At 46.5% G+C, this 17,557-nt stretch overlaps 1 protein-coding gene across 6 annotated transcripts in view; it reads right to left on the reverse strand.

Moving 5' to 3' along the window:
• Positions 1-17,557, reverse strand: part of Tns3 (tensin 3) — a 204,685-nt gene that overhangs the window by 157,138 nt on the left and 29,990 nt on the right. For all 6 annotated transcript variants that reach the window (XM_048339393.1, XM_048339395.1, XM_048339394.1 and 3 more), the window contains exon 2: positions 12,531-12,642. Coding sequence is in view for 3 of the 6 variants with exons in the window: in XM_048339392.1 (XP_048195349.1) it covers positions 12,531-12,642 (112 nt within the window). In the remaining 3 variants the exon portion in view is untranslated. The remainder of the gene's footprint in view (positions 1-12,530; positions 12,643-17,557) is intronic.

A 17,557-nucleotide genomic window follows, 5' to 3' on the forward strand; every position in this document is an offset into this window, starting at 1 on the left:
GATCTATAGAAAAAGTTGGAAATAATGGATGCTCACTATTGTATGAAGGCGTTATTCTACAGGGTAAACTGTAACACAGTGGTAGACAACACAATAGGTCAGCTCAATCCAAAGTGGGCTGGTTGGTGAGCCACATTTACGGTGTATAGCCTACTCAGCCCTGGAGGGGCCACCAGCCAGTGCAGGTCAAAATCATAAAATGCACTAATCACGGGGGCACAGGATGAGATTCCGCAAGGATCTCAGCCATGTGGGCAATAGAGTTTGTGGATATCGGGACCAGGTTTCTATGCCCAGTCGCCAGTGGTGCAGTCCTAAGAACTGGGCCTCCAACCAGTTCTCCATGTGCTACCCACTCACTCCAGCCAGCTGTGCATGATCAGGACCCTGTGCTGACACGCTCTTCTAGAACAGAGATCCTCCTCTGCTTCCCAGAGTAAAATCAACTCACAAAAACATCATTTCTAGGGGCTGGGGGTATAGCCTAGTGGCAAGAGTGCCTGCCTCGGATACACGAGGCCCTAGGTTCGATTCCCCAGCACCACATATACAGAAAACGGCCAGAAGCGGCGCTGTGACTCAAGTGGCGTAGTGCTAGCCTTGAGCGGGAAGAAGCCAGGGACAGTGCTCAGGCCCTGAGTCCAAGGCCCAGGACTGGCAAAAAAAAAAAAAAAAAAAACCCATCATTTCTAGTATGCCACATGGTGTTCTCAAAGGCTGAGTTCTGCCTCCCAAGCCATCATCTGTGGATTCTTATTGTAATCTACTACTTAAAGACAATTTTTAAAGATTATATTAAACTGGGAGAGAGTTAGGGAAGACTGGCATTGCCCAAAAGAAATGTACTCTTTACCTAACCTTGTAACTCCCATCCCTCTGTACAACAATAAAAATGTTGAAAATTATATTAAAAGTGAAATAAATATGCATGTGTGTGTACACTGAAGTTTGCCCAGTATATTCATTTATTATGAGAAAAGAATCTAGGCCATCATAAATGCAAATATAGATGTAGTGTTCCTTAACCAAAGGCTTATAACTAAAATGTTTCAGATTTCAGTTTTTCCAATTATGACACAAATTTCCCTGATTAAATGTCCTTAATCCAAAAATCTAAAATCTGGAACACTCCAGAATGGGAAATTTGGGGAGATTCCAAGTTTCAGATTTGGAGCTACTTTGGATTATAGATTCTCAGATTTGAAATGATCAGCATATATGTCCCTTTCATATAAAAGAGAGCCAGGCACAGGTGGCTCATGCCTGTACTCCTAACTACTCAGGAGATTGAGATCTGAGGACTGTCTTTCAAAGCCAGGCAGGCAGGAAAGTCCATGAGACTCCTATCTCCAGTTAACCACAAAAAGTCAGAAGTGGAACTATGGTTCAAGTGGCAGGGCACAAGCCTTGAGCAAAAACCAAGCAAGGGCTCCAGGGCCTATGTTAAAGCTCCAATACCAGCACACCCCCCCCCCCCACACACCCCCCCACACACACTCCTGGGTAAAGGCATGGCTCAATTGTTAAGAGTACCTGACCAGCAAGGGCAAGGCCTTGAATTTATATCCCAGCATTACCAAAAAACAAGACATAAATTAGGAAGTATATAGATCTAAAACAAACTAGACCTTACAACTGCTGAATGATGTGAAATAAACACAACCTAGAAAAGAAACAAAAAGTAAATGGCTGGAGTGTTTGGAATCCACAAGGTGAAAAGAAATACCTCATTTTTTGAAGGTCAAAGAATATCAGAAATTGGCAAAGAATGTTACCAATATATTTTTTAATGAGTCCTTTTTAAAAAAGTTATTTTAGCATACATTAATGGTACAAAGGAATTTCACTGTGATTTTCCATGCATGCACACACTGTATCCTGGTCCAACTCATTCCCTCTATCAACCGCCCTGGTCTCCTCCCTCTCTACTGAAATAACCTCTGCAGCATGCTGGTAGCTCACTCCTGTAATCCTCAGGAAGCTGAGATCTAAAGATTCTGGATAAAAACCAGCCACAGGAAAGTTCTTGAGACTCCAATTAACCACCAGAAAACTCAAAGTAGATCTGTGACTCAAACTGGTAGAGCACTAGCTTTGAGCACAAAAGCTCAGGGACAGTGCCTGAGCCCAGAGTTCAAACCCCATGACTGACCAAAAATAAATAAATATACACATACATATATATATCAACAGGTTCCGCACATAATATTTTAAGAGATTTAATATCCCTGCCACTTTGAAATCAGGATAAAAAAAAAAGTCACCTAATTTTCCAACAAGCCAAGGCTAGTTTGTTCAAGTAAAAAGAACTGATACCCCACAATAACCAAATAAATAAAAAACATCACTTCCCATTCAACTACTTGCAAAAGTGAAGAGCTTAGGAGTCCTGAATATGAGAGTTGATGGAATCCAAGGCTTGAGGCTGCACTCACCGAACTTCCCTGGAGAAGTCTGTTCCTAATCCTGTCCCCTTAGCCTCTGGTGTCTGCACAGAGGCAAGGCGCTGTGAGGGCCATCTCCCCCGGTGTTTCTGACCCCACGGCTTGCCGATCCCATCTGCCTGCCCACATGCTACACGTCAGCGCCCTCATTAGAGGGAAGAAAGCCATGTTTAAGAATCCTGGCTCCTCCCCAGCCTCTGCTACCGTCGGAGCTGCCTGGCTCCAAAAGGCCCGACATTGTTAGATGTTGTCTTGGAACTGCTATTCTTCAGAATGTCTCCGAGAGCCTTGGGAATCCTGGCTGTGGCCTGATGAGGTTGTTAGAATCTTTTATACAATACTCTACACATATTTACTAAGTGAGAAGTGAGCCCCTCAGCAAGTCAGCCTGGGCTTCTCACGCTCTAAGGCTCCCATGGGTCCTGGGAAGGCTTTGGGCTATGTCTACAGACTCATCACATCTAGCTTCTAGAAACAGAAACCAACCGGAGAAAGAACACGCCCTTGGGCCCACAGGATGGATGGATGTAACGGCTATGCATGTCCTACCTGGGTGACATGCACACCCAGACCAGCACGCAAATGCACAAGACATATCAATACATTGGACAGAGCACTCAGCAATGTCTCCTTCGCCTTTCCTGGTTCCTACATAACGCATTGAGAAAAAGAGGTCTTAGAGGCACTTTAGCCTGCAGGCCATAATAATCCAAACACTGAGGAACCCAACGAGGCAGGCCTCAACTTCTCAGGAATAAGACAGTACTGCATTGTGGGCTCCTGTCTGCACTCCCACAGTACCTGCCTGGACCCAGATTCCAGCTCTGTAAGTAGCCAGCCTTGCTGGTACAGGCTGACATGAAAATCACCATGGACGAGAGGAGCCAGGACAACCTTTCCCAGAATGGCAGCAAAGATGATTTCCTGTGAAGACATAAATCCAACCCCAGCTGCTCCTCGCTGGACCCCACATGGCCTGGTCTGCTTCTGCAGATCTCTTCCCTCCAAGTGTCAGCCGCTGGGTAGTTATGTCCTCCTAGAGCCCAGCTAGGAGCTGAAGACAGGTTAGGCAAGCTAACCCCACAGCTCTACACCAGCCCAGCTCTACTGTTCTTCTGGATATCTCCACAAACCCTCTGCAAATCCTATTCGTGAGAGCCCATGACAGCCCAGGAGCCACAGGCCAGGACACTCCTGCGGCTCTACTGTGGACAGAGGCTTAATTGTATAAACCTCCCCTAGTGAGATCCATTCACAGAATAGGAAGGCCCTCAGAGGTTAAGGGTCATCGGTGTTTCTAACAGAAAGGCTAAAGGAGGGGCTCGCTTGTGGGGGCATTCTTCCTCCACAACAAAGCAGATGTTTTTCAAGTACAAAATTATGGCCTGCGCCCATAGCTCAAAGATAGAACACTTGCCTGGCACGCAGGGGGCCCCAAGTCCTACCCCCAGCACTGCAAAAACAAAAATGAAGTCAATCCAAGCAGCTAAAAGAAAGCACACTAAACATCCTCTACCTGTTATTCCCTCCTTTATTCAACAGATATGCATTGGTCCCTACAAATGAAGCATTCTTTCTACAAACTGCATAAATCTGTACTGTGTACTAACAACAAGGAGGGAGGGATCTGAGAATCAAGCACGCATGCAAGCCAGGCACAAATGGCTCAAGCCTATAATCTTAGCTACTCAAGAGGTTTAAATCTGAGGATCAAGGTTCAAAGCCAGCCTAGGCAGGAAAATCCATGAGACTCTTATCTCCAATTAACAAGCAAAAAGCCAGAAGTGGAGCTGGGACTCAAGTGGCAGAGTGCCAGCCTTGAGCGAAAATGCTAAAGGGAAGATCAAGTTCAAGCATACATGCACATACACATGCCAACACACACACACACACACACACACACACACACACACACACACACACACAAAATAAAGGTAGCTGGAAACTCTAACCCCCCAAAGGTTCCCTCTTAGGCGAGCATGGTTCTAAGTGCTGATACTTCAAAGAAATTTTCCTCAAAGCTCCCAGATGCAGGGTGGTTATTACCTTCCTGCTCCAGGATAAGAAAACTGAGGCCAGGAGACTGGGACAGAGCTAGCAACCTGAACTCACATCTGCCTGGTGGCAGTGACCACAGGCTGAGAGCATCTAAGCAAATTATCAAATGGTTGAAGGCAGCTTCATCTTCAAGCAGGTGGGTGTACCAGCTGCTCACTGACTAACATCACAGCCCTGAGCCGTGCCTGCTGCACACCATGTGACGCACACCTGCTTCTCCCAGGGCCTGCTGTCTCTGCCTTCGTCATGGCTAGAGAATTCGGCTGAGTCAGTGCGGCCCCTGAGGGTCCACTACTCACAGGTTGCTTCTCTCTGACTTCATAGGCTCCCTATTCAAAGCATCTCAATCCGGTACAGGGCACTGGTGGCTCACACCTGTAATCCTCACTACTCAGGAGGTGGTTTGAAGCCAGCCTAGGCCAAGTTTCTGAAACTCTTATCTCCAATCAACCACCAAAAAGACAGAAGTGGAGGTGCCGCTCAAGCGGTAGAGCACCAGCCTCGAGTGGAAAAGCCAAGTGAAGTCAGAACTGTCAGCATAAAACAAAACAAAGTGGCAGTGACCACCCATAGAAGCCTGGTGGCAAATGTCCACTTGTGCATGGCAGCCAGGAGCTCCCGACACTTGTTGGCCACAGAAAGCCATGTGGACCATAGCCACATGTGGCAGTTTATACGAGATGTCTCCCAAAGGCTCATACATCCGGGAGCGTTAAAGAAAATTGGTCCTAAGGGCACTGACCTAATCAGTGGATTAATCCCTTGATAGACTCATAATATGATCTTGAGAGGGGGGTATAAATAAGGACATGGACTCGGGCTCTCTGGGGGGAGGTAGTTCCCTATGGACATGCCCTGGGGAAGTGTTGCCTTGTCTCCTGACTCCTGACCCTTCACCCCTGCACTGTTTCCTGGCCACCAAGAAGTGAGCAGCCCTTGTCTACCATGCCTATCCACCATGATATCCCACCACATTCTGCCTCAAAAACAACAGAGCCAGCCGACTAGGGATTGAAACCTCTGACACTATATCTTTCCTCTTTTTTTTATTTTTTCTATCAGTCATGGGACTAGAACCCAGGGCCTGGGTACTGTCTCTGAGCTTTTTCACTCAACACTAGTATTCTACCACTTTGAGCCATGGTGCCACCCCCAGGGTTCTGGTGGTTAATTAGAGATAAGAGACTTGTAGATTTTGCTGCCTGGGCTGGCTTCAAACCGTAATCCTCAGATCTCAGCCTTCTGAGTAGTTGGGATGACAGGTGTGAATCACCAATACCCAGCTCCCAAAAAGTTTTAAAAATTTAAATCTGCCTACAAAGTAAACTAATGGAACCCAGATGTCCCTTGTACACAGAAACCCCAAACTTTAATCACTTTTAGACCTTTGAAAATCACCTGGAAAGGGGCCCAGGCCTTCTTCCTAGCCTTAGATTCAAAAAACAGGAAGGATTTCGGGCTGGGGATATGGCCTAGTGGCAAGAGCGCTTGCCTTGTATACATGAAGCCCTGGGTTCAATTCCCCAGCACCACATATACAGAAAATGGCCAGAAGTGGCGCTGTGGCTCAAGTGGCAGCGTGCTAGCCTTCAGCAAAAAGAAGCCAGGGACAGTGCTCAGGCCCTGAGTCCAAGCCCCAGGACTGGCCAAAAACAAAAAAAAACAACAGGAAGGATTTCAGTCAACAGCCACAGCTGAGGAATGTATGAAGGCGGCTGTGGGAGGCACCGGTCAGGCTTGAAAATATCAAATGGAATTTATCCAGTTGTTTGGTCTCCCTTCTCATGCTTCTGGAAGATTCTATTTCCTTGCTCCCTCTGGAAATGGCTGAGTCTGACTAGAAGGGCAGAGCCAGCAGGGGAACTGGGGAACTGGGGGAGTCAGCACAAGGAACCTCTTAAGGGAAAATACACGGAACTGTGGGTAGAGGTCAGGGGAGCTGGTCACTCAAACTGTTCTGGGAAGAAGTGTGGAAACAACACCTGTAGTCATTTCACACAAAACGGCCTGAAAAGAGCAGCCAAGTGAGCCAGGTGTTATTGGCCAACCCTAGCTCTGAGGGGAAGACTTAGAATACCAGGAAACAGACTGCCCAACAGCCCAGCACAAGGCTTTGGCCTGCCCAGCAAGCAGGCTGCTCAACAGCCAATCAGAGGCCATCTGGATCTCCCACCTTCCAGGAGTCACCGCCCCTGCTCATGCCTCACCTCTGCTAATGCTAATGCAAGCCCAGCCTCCCACCTACTACACACAGCCTGAGGAAGTTATAAAGAAGTTTATTTTGGCTCATCATGCTCGTCCAAGGTCAAAGGGCCACCTAAGATAACAACAATCTCTTTCCTTTTCCTTTCTTTTCTTTCCTTTTCTTAACCTCCCTCCCCCCTCCTCTCTTTCTGTGCAGGCCCAGGGGCTTGAATCCAGAGCCTGAGCTCTGGCTGGGAATATGGCCTAGTGGTAAAGTGTTCACCTCATATACATGAAGCCCTGGGTTCCATTCCTCAGCACCACATATATAGAAAAGGCCGGAAGTGGCGCTGTGGCTCAAGTGGTAGGTAGAGTGCTAGCCTTGAGCAAGAAAAGAAGCCAGGAACAGTGCTCAGGCCCTGAGTTCAAGCCCCAAGACTGGCAAAAAAACAAAACAAAAAACAATATATCCCAGAGCCTGAGCTATGTTTCTGAGCATTTTTGCCCAAGGCTAGTGCTCAACCACTTGGGCACAGGCCCACTTCTGGCTTTTTTTTCTTGGGGGGAGGGGTTGTTAATTGGAGATAAGAGTCTTGTGAGGACTTTGCTGCCAAGGCACATACCATACACACAGACAGACCTCTGCATTCAAAGATTCTGAATTTAAAATAAAAGCGTTTAAAGGCTGAGCCACCTGTTCTGTTCTTGGTCTTTGCTTTTCTAAGTGCATGGATACTGAGACAGGAGCGTGGCACATCCTGCACTACCTTCTTTAACAAATGAGTGACAGCTAGCAAAAAATAATCTTCACACAGAACACTGTCCAGTCCCTCTTTTCTCTTTTCAAGAACTAAAAGCTCCTGCAGCAACTCAGTCTGTCTCTAGCTAACAGAGTTTGTGAACAGAGAGAGCAGGAGTCACCAAGTTCCCTGAGTCCTGGAGATGCAACCCCATGGAATCTCCCTAAGCAACTCTTGCACACACACGCACACATACAGCAGCCAGTGATGCAAACACTCATCTAACATTTATGAACACACAATTACGCACAATGCATTCCATACAAACCACCATGCATACATGCTATTCATGCACAGTCACAATCACACCTGCATACACTCACATACTCAGAAACACACAACCATGCATGCACACACAACCCCACCTGCACACACTCAGGTACACAAAACCACAGATACACACACATACACCTGTGTGTACTCACATCACACACAGGCACATACAACCACATGCATACCACTGTGAGAAGCTCCCCAACCCATTCTAACATTTCACATCCCACCTATTAAAAATGCCATAAAACCAAGTCTGTGGAATCCAAAGGAGCAGTATGATGAGAGTGCAGAAACAAGACAGACTGCACAGGACAGAGAGCAATACACACCCAGCCATGGGAGGTGCTGTGCCAAGAAAAAAGGTGACTCCCAGCTACCCCTGGATCCAACATCAGGGCTCTCCCAAAAAGCTCTTCCACTGGCTCTATTCAGCTTGAAACTAGTACGAACTGCTTTTAGCTACCCAGCACGTGTCCATCGGACAATCAGAAGTAACTCCAACACCAGCAACCAAGCTGAGATCCCCAAAGCTGGCTGCAAGGCTCCTACCCTCCGTACTGAAGCCTCATCTGCCCTGGACTCTCTGCATTTAGCCTATGCTAGAAGACTCAGCACTTGTGGGTCAAGGGCAGATCCAAGCCCCATCCTGTATGTACCCTATGATCTTCAGTCACACGCTTGTCCCCACGTCAGACAGAACACAGCATACCCAGAGCTGCTCCAAGACCTCATTTCACGTGGAAGCCTGTGATCCTTTCAAGCATGACGTTCCTTCTCTTTATTTTCACACCCACGAATTTCAAATCCTAAAATAGGAGTTTTCTTTTTTATTCTGGTTAATTGGAGACAAAAGTCTCATAGACTTTCCTGCTGGGACTGGCTTTGAACCAGGATCTTCAGATCTCAGCCTCCTGAGTAGCTAAGATTACAGGTGTGGGCCCCAGGTACATTCACAAAATAGGAATATTCCTTGAACTCAAGGATTACAATATGCACAAACAGCGCCCTTGCCCTCTCTGTATTCCTGGAGGAGCTGGCTGTGCCTGCAGCCCCTGAGGGTGGACAAAGACTCACTGCACACAGGAATAACTGGTGATTGGTGTGAAAAAAAAAAAGTCTTAAAAGTTCTTGCCTTGGGGGGCTGGGGATATGGCCTAGTGGCAAGAGTGCTTGCCTCGTATACATGAAGCTCTCGGTTCAATTCCCCAGCACCACATATATAGAAAACGGCCAGAAGTGGCGCTGTGGCTCAAGTGGCAGCATGCTAGCCTTGAGCAAAAAGAAGCCAGGGACAGTGCTGGGGCTCTGAGTCCAAGGCCCAGGACTGGCAAAACAAAAAAGTTCTTGCCTTGGTTGGTATCTTGGCTCTTATTAACAAGCAAAATAGGAACTGCCTTGGGATAAGAAAGGATTTGTAAAATGTAAGTTTTTTGTCTTAAACTGGTTTTTTTGTTTTTCCAAGATTGAATTAAAACATGCTGTTCAAGAAACAGCATAGGGGGGCTGGGATTGTGGCTTAGTGGCAGAGTGCTTGCCTAACATGCATGAAGCCCTGGGGTTGATTCCTCAGTACCACATAAACAGAAAAAGCTGGAAGTGGCACTGTGACTCAAGTGGTAGAGTGCTGAGCAAAAGGAGCTCAGAGATAGTGCCCAGGCCCTGAGTTCAAGCCCCAGGACTGGCAAAAGAAAAAAAGAAAGACAAAAAAGAAAGAGCAGAGGATGTGGGTCTCATTTGAGATTACTTGTGAACTAACTGTTCATCTTATTTCAAAATCACATTTAAATACGTTACCCTACTCAAACTAGCCAATCACAAGCAGACTATGACAGAGCTCAACCAATCCAAGCACAGGGGCGGGGCCTGCTGCACTAGGGATAAATATCATTGCAGACAGCCTGCTCCATGTGGTTGCCAGTGCCAGATTTTTGGCTGAAGGTGTGTGCATCCTTCTGCAGATGAAAATGTGGCCTTGCTGAGACAATTCTTTATTTTCGTGTCTATCATTGTAACTCCAGTGGTTCTTGGAGGCCAAATTTATAACACCAGCCACAGACCCCACAGTGACCAGGTTCTCATGCAGAACTGTTTGAAAACACAGGCCAGAAAGGTTGGAATCACCCAATGCCACACCCATTGTCTGGGAGTAGACAAGAGACCCAGATGTGGACCTGAGTGGATTCCCCAGAGAGCCCCCCACGTGTAACTTCTGGATGGACTCAGCCCTGGGGTACCCCAGAGGTCACAGCCACAAAGGTCAGTGAGGCTGGATACCAGTGAATCACATCTGTAATCCTAACTATACAAAGATCAAAACCAAACCAGGCAGAAAAGTGTGGGAGACTCTTACCTCCAAAAGGCTAGAAGTAGAGATGTGGTCCAAGTGGTAGAGTGCTTGCCTTGCACAAAAGAGCTAAGGGAGTTCAAGGCCCTGAGTTCAAGCCACAGGAGTATACATACATGCCCTCCTGAAACACCAATGAAGTCCCCTCCTCACAGGGTCACTACTGGACAACCAAAGGTCCCTGTCCTGGATGCCACCTCTTCTCAGCTCCTTTCTTCTTCCATCAGGACTGGAGAGGGTGACTGACTAGCTTTCTTCACAGCACATCCCCTGCTCTCAAATCAAGCCCCTCAAGGCAACCCCTGCCCACTCAGTGAGGAACAGCCCACCTCTGGAGGTGAGCCCTTTGAGTCCACCTCAGTCTTCCCCATCACTGCCAGGGCTGAGGACACTCCCTCACCAAAAGCCTTGATGGATCACATGAGGATCTGCCAAAGCAGAAAATGGAGGAGTACTCTAGTCCTGCAGGACTCAGGAAAAAGATAGGAACCTAGCTGCATTCTGATGGCCCTTGCTTTAACCCTAGCTATCTAGAAGGCTGAGTATCTGAGTATTGTAGCCATCCCTGGGCAAATCCATGAGACTGTTATATCCAATTAACCAGCAAAAAGACAGAAGAAGAGATATGTCTCAAGTAGTAAGTAGAGTGCCAGACAGAAGTGAAAAAGCTGAAGGAGAGTGTGAGGTCTTAAGTTCAAGTCCACACACACACACACACACACACACACACACACACACACACACACACACACACGGGCATGTAGTATGCTGAGGGTGGGAAGAAACACCTAGAGGTTCAGGTAGAGGTGGATGCCTAAGCATCCTGGTTGGAGGGGTACCTGGAGGCCTGGACGTGGGGGGAGACCCCTCAGAACTTAGATTGGAAAGTGTTAGCTCATAGGAAGCAGAGAGAAAGAGAAGCAGCAGTGGGTATGGTGCACCTGTTCACAAGCACATCCCTCAGCACCAAGCATGAAGATGCTTTCAGAGAAGAGAGAAGCAAGCAACTTGCCAGCCCGGCACATCTTTCCACATTGAAAGGGCTCCAAGAAACCCAGAGGGGCTTTGGGTTGGATGCCCATCCCACCGAAGCCTAACAGCTGTGTACCTCCCTGTCTATGCCAAAGCAGCGAGGTAGTACAAGGAAGAAACCACTATGCCAAAGCAATGAGATAGTACAAGGAAGAAACCAAGAAGTCCCAAGCTACAAAATCCCACCACCAGTACTGCAGGCTTTCACCAAAGCATTGCTGGGCATGGTAGTACATGCCCGGTATCACAGCACTGGAGAAGCTGGGTACAAGTTCAAAGTCAGCCCAAGCTATACACAGCAGGATCCCATCTCAAAAGACTAAGAAAAAGCTGGGTTCCAGTGGTGTACACTTGTAATCCTAGCTACTCAGGAGGCTGAAGTCTGAGGATCCTGGTTCAGAGCCAGTCTGGGCAGGAAAGTCCACGAGATCCTAATCCCCCAATTAACCAGGAAAAAGCTGGAAGTAGAGGTGTGGCTCAAGTGGTAGAGAATGCCAACCTTGAAGAAAACAACTAAGCAAGATGCAAGGCCCTGAGTTCAAACTCTAGTACCAGCACAAAAAGAGATAACAATAAATTATTTTTAAAGCCCAGGAGGGAGTGGATAACAGCCTCCACTGTGTGCCACCCCACCTGCCCAGACACACACCCATTCTGCAATGTACATACAACATAATTGAAAGCTGCATCAACTACAGGATGTGTGAAGGAATCAAGAAGCCAAGCTGGTGGCTTTAAGGACAGTAGCGATGCTGTATAAAACAGGCTGAAAAGGGCCACATCATAAAATCAACCCTAACTCTGAGGAACAAATAACTTCATCAATAGATCAGAAAGTCCAGCTGAATTAAGTGAAGGAAGGACACTATGGAACAGCCAGACATCGCTGGGGACTGGGGGCTCATGCCTAATCCTAGCTGCTCAGGAGGCTGAGATCTGAGGATGGTGGTTCAAAGCCAATCTGGGAAGAAAAAGTCAGTGAGACTTTTGTCTTCAATAAACTACTCAGAAAAAGACAGAAGTGGTGCTGTGGCTCAAGGGGTAGAGCTCTAGCCTTGAGTACAGAGAGGCTCAGGGACAGCGCCCAGGCCCTGAGTTTAAGCCCCAGGACTAGCCAGAGAGAGAGAGAGAAACCAGAGAACAAATCACAAATTGCCAATAACTGTTTCCTCCCCCATCAGAGTAGCTCTGGTACTGGAAAAATTTTTTGGGCACATACCTCTGTAAATATATAAGTTCCCGCAAGTACAGGTGGAGGGGTGCATGGAGGCAGAAGAGGGAAATTCCACTATTTAAATTTTGGCAACTCCCAAAGGAGTGTTATCACTTTTGCTATTTGCTTGTTTGGCTTCCACTTAGGCAGTGCGAGGAGAATCAGAAGGGAGGACTTACCTCTGCATGAAATCCCTTGACCTTCAATGATTTGTTTGCAGACGCCGCAGGCTTTGGATTTCTTAAAGGCTTTTTTCTTAAAACTGTGAAGACTGGCAGTCAGTTCTACAGCCTACAAAAGTCAAGGAAGAAACTGTCAACACTTCAAATCATGCTGTGTTTTTTTTCTCTTTTTTCTTTTCCCTCTCAGGAGATAATAAATCAGGTAGAATTTATACACGCTCATGCGCGCGCGCGCGCACGCACACACACACACACACACACAAAACCAGGAAACAGAGAAAGAGAATCCATCCCCACCCCACCCCCAAGCTGCAATTCCCAAGGTGAGCCAGGTCACCACCAGTCAGGAGTCTGTGATCCTGGAGTCCCTGGAGTCCCTGTGAGCAGCTCACTCTCTATCCCGCAGCGCTGAGTGACACGACATTAGTCCTGCAGCCTAGGTGATAATATGCTTTCATCCACACTTGTGGCTTACATCTTCTACTCCCATGACAAAGCAACCCTTATGCACATTTCCAAAATATTGTGTGTGTGTGTGTGTGTGTGTGTATACTGGTACTTGAACTCAGTGCCTCTGGCTTTCGCTTACCTTTTACACCCAAAGCTGGCACTCCACCACTTGAACTACACTTCCATTTCCCACCTCTTGCTGCATAACTGGAGAGAAAAGTCTCACTGATTTACCTGCCTGGACTAGTTTAGAATATGGATTCTCAGATCTCAGCCTCCTGACTAGCTAGGATCACAGAAGTGAGCCACCTGTATCTAGTTCACACTGCCAATATCTTCATGCTCTTTCTTCTAGAAGAAATGACCAGCTAACAGGGAAGCTAACCAATTTTCCCCTCAAAGTGTTCAAAGATAACACAAAATTACCATTAAATTGGGAGTCCTTCCAAGCCATACCTTTTCTGCAGATCAGACAGTGTAAGACTACTGAGACACACAAGCAATCTGGCAAGCATTAAGACTGAGAAGAAATTAACTACTTACCCACTAAATTCACATCTGTAAAGGCTGGGCTCATGACTATATCTGATGACCTTTTCTAATTCAATTTGCATTGGAAACCAAATACCAGCCTTATGCCTACTTGCTGATCTGTGCCTAGTGATCAACGCTAGCCACACGCATGCATGTCAGCACACATCCATTGAGGCCATTATGCACCTAACTGAATAACTGAATAACTGAAAAGACAGCAAGCTAACAAAAACATACAACAACTTTGACAAACAGCTTGTAAATGCAAACATACACCTACCCTGTTATGCAGCAATGCCACTCCAATATACAATAAAGTTATGACAGCCATATCTAAAGTGCCCATGCCAGGTGCTGGTGGCTCCCACATGTAATCCCACCTACTTAAGAGCCTAAGATTCCCATCATAGTTCAAAGCCAGTCAAGGAAGACAAATCTTTTAGACAGCTATTTCGAACTAACTAGCAAAATGCCAGGCTATGAGCGTGGCTCAAGTAGCCAAGCACCAGCTGTGAGTAAGCAAAGCAAGGAAGAGCACAAGGTCCTGAGGTCAAGCCCCAAGATACAGGAACATCTAGTGGTACTGCTTAAGATGCTCACGAGCAAGCAAGTTTATCTCCATTAACACAAGCAGCAATGGTTCCCTCTGGGGCTCATCCTCACTGCAAGCAGCAGGTAAAGGCCTGGTGAAGAAGGGGTTACTCAGGATGGTGTCTACGTGGGGGACATGTGGCTAGCCTCATTATGCTGAGTGCTTCACGTTTTTACATTGTACTCACTAAAGACCTACAGAGGGATGGGTAAAAAGTATATGAATAAAATGGCAATCCTGAGATGTTGTCAATTCGGTCTTGAAGATGAGTTAAAACAGTGTTAAGGTTGCTGAGTTCGATTCCTCAGCACCACATATATACAAAAGGCCAGAAGTGGCGCTGTGGCTCAAGTTGGCAGAGTGCTAGCCTTGAGCAAAAAGAAGCCAGGGACAGTGCTCAGGCCTGAGTCCCAGCCCCAGGACTGGCCAAAATAAATAAACAAACAAACAAACAATATTAAGCACTGTGAAGGGGGAAAGAGAAAGGGGGAGGAGAAGGACAGGGGAGGAGAGGGAGAGAGAGAGCCTCAAAGGAGGAGAGGGAGAGGGAGAGGGAGAACATCAGAGGGATAGGGAGAGGCCCAAAGAGGGAGAGGGAAAGGATGTGTTCATGGGGGGAGGGGTGCGTGTGTATGGGGAGTGTGCACGTACACATGTGTGCATGGTGCACATATGTGTATGGTGTGTGTGTGTGTAGTGTGTAAATCGACAGGATCTTCCATTTCTGATACAGATGTAGTGCTGGAAACAGAATTGATCTCCTGCCTGAACTAACCAAACAGGTCCCCCCAAAACGTGAAGACTGCACATGGTGTTGAGCGTGCTGACGCAGGAGATGAAGAGTGGCGATGAGGATCCCTGTTCCACAGCTCAGCTCACAGAGGGCGGACTCATCAGATCATAACGGAGCTGAAAAATCCCCCCACCTAGCGACGCCATGGTGCCCTCGGTCTGCACATGGCAAGCACACTGCCTGACCATGAATCCCCTAGAATGTGTACGGGGCGTTAAGGACATATAGCCATACTGGAGAAGGGGAACAAACAAACAAACAAACATGAATCCCATGATTGGCTGCTCCCCTGCCCTCCCCTGTTAGCTTCCTTAAGAGATATTTCTAGGTTGCCTGGAGGAAAGAAGTAAACAGGCAGAGCCCAGTGTACAACCTGGGTTGAAAAGGCAAGGTGAATTTGCTAGATAGAATCTGCACAAGTCCAAGGATCCTTAAGATCTGTACAAAGGCCAAGCACTGGTGGCTCATGCCTACAATCCTAGCTACTCAGGAGGCTGAGATCTGAGGATCTCGGTTCCAACGCTGTGAGACTCTTACCTCCACTTAACCCCAGAAAACTGGAAGTGGCACTGTGGCTCAAAGTGGTAGAGCACTAGCCTTGAGCACAAAAGCTCAGGGGCAGCAACCAGGCCCTGAGTTCAAGCCCTAGGACTGACAAAAAAAAAAATCTGCACAAAGACAATCTCAAATGTTCATCTCAGTATTGAGCAGAGGGGAAACAGACACAGAGAGACACAAGAGATAAGAGGCAATAAGAGGCAAGAGGCAAGGTAAGAAAAGAACCACCAAACAGGATCAGAGGTGTCAGTGCCTGACATGCACAGAGAGCTGGGGATAGGGCCTGTTTCCACAGTCAGACCAGAACATCACAAAACCCAGTAGTTCTCAGAAAACCCAGAAGGAGCTTACCTAAGCTATGAGAAAGAATAGCCCAGACGGAATACTGTTCTTGCCTTACCCTCCCTATCTGAAAAGCTCTACCCAAAAGGAACTGTAAACTGTTTCCAAGTAACAAAACAGCATTCCAGAATAAAGCTCTAGAGAGGACCAGTAGCAATACACAAAATTTTCAGCATCCAAACACAACTAAACACATGTCTGGCAGTCAGTCAAAAATTATAAGGCACTCAAGGAGACAAGGAAACAAAACCCACATGGAGAATAATCCATTGAAATGAATCCAGAAATGACTGGGATCTGAGAATGAGGAGACAAGAACAGTCACAGAGTCAGTACAACTGCACTGTATGTGTACAAAAGGCATATCCTGGAAAATATAGAAACATCAAATATCCACTGAAGGAAAGCAAAAGTCTCAGGTGAAAAAATAATACACTGGACATGATTACTGGCCATACTGGAAAATACAGAAGTGTGGGCAAGACACCTGTAATCACGCCTGTAATCCTGGTTGCTCAAGAGGCTGAGATCTAAGAATCATGGTTCAAAACAGCCCAGGCAAGAAAATCTGTGCTACCTTGCTTCCATTTAGCCAGCAAAAAACTAGTGTTAGGAACATAGCTTCAGTGGAAGAGTGCCAACCTTGAGTTCAAGCCCCAGTATAGAAAGAGAGTAAGAGAATGAAATCAAAGATATCATAATACAAACTTCCAAAAATTAAAGCACAGAGACACAGGAATCCTAGAGCATCAGGAACTGAGGGAGGATTTTAAGAGCATATTATCCAAGCATTCTGGGTGCCTAAAGAGGAAGAAGGTAAAGATAATTGAAAAATTATTGGCCAAAACTTCTCCAAAAGATAGGGAGAAACTTGTAAACATATAAGGCCAAGAATTCCAACAGATTTTTAAAATAAGAAGTTAGGGGCTGGGGATGTGGCCTAGTGGCAAGAGCGCTTGCCTCGTATACATGAAGCCCTAGGTTCGATTCCCCAGCACCACATATACAGAAAATGGCCAGAAGTGGCGCTGCGGCTCAAGTGGCAGAGTGCTAGCCTTGAGCAAAAAGAAGCCAGGGACAGTGCTCAGGCCCTGAGTCCAAGGCCCAGGACTGGCAAAAAAAAAAAAGAAAAAAAAAAAAAAAGAAGTTAGCAGTAACTACACCAAGGCACATGAAAACCAAATTGTTCCAACCTAATAATAAAATTATTTAAAAAGAAAAAATATGCGGCATCATATTCAGGAGACAAAATATTAGGATAAATGAAGTTTTTCATTAAAAGAAAATGTAGGCCAGGCACCGGTAGCTCACACCTGTAATCCTAGCTACTCAAAGAGACTGAGATTTGAGGGTCATGGTTCAAACCCAGCCCTGGAAGGAAAGTCCATGAGTCTCTTATCTCCAAGTAATCACCAACACACTGGAAGTAGAGCTGTGGCTCAAGTGGTAGACCACTAGCCTTGTGCACAAAAACTCAAGGACAGTGCCCAAGCCTTGAGTTCAAGCCCCAGAACCAATACCAAAACAAAACAAAACAAAAAAAAGGTAGAGACTATCAGATCGTAATTTTAAAAGAAAAGGTAAATACTACAAAACAATATACCACCACAGTGGTATTAACTAAAGGGAGCTTGTAGTACCTAGATTAATATAAGACAATAAATACTTTAGAATAACTATTACCAAGGATAATACAAAAACATTTTTCAATGATCAAGGGATCAATTCATCAAGAATGTCCATATCATGGCTTGG

Source organism: Perognathus longimembris, chromosome 2, assembly GCF_023159225.1.
Source record: "Perognathus longimembris pacificus isolate PPM17 chromosome 2, ASM2315922v1, whole genome shotgun sequence".
In the NCBI taxonomy this organism is placed as follows: Eukaryota; Metazoa; Chordata; class Mammalia; order Rodentia; family Heteromyidae; genus Perognathus; species Perognathus longimembris.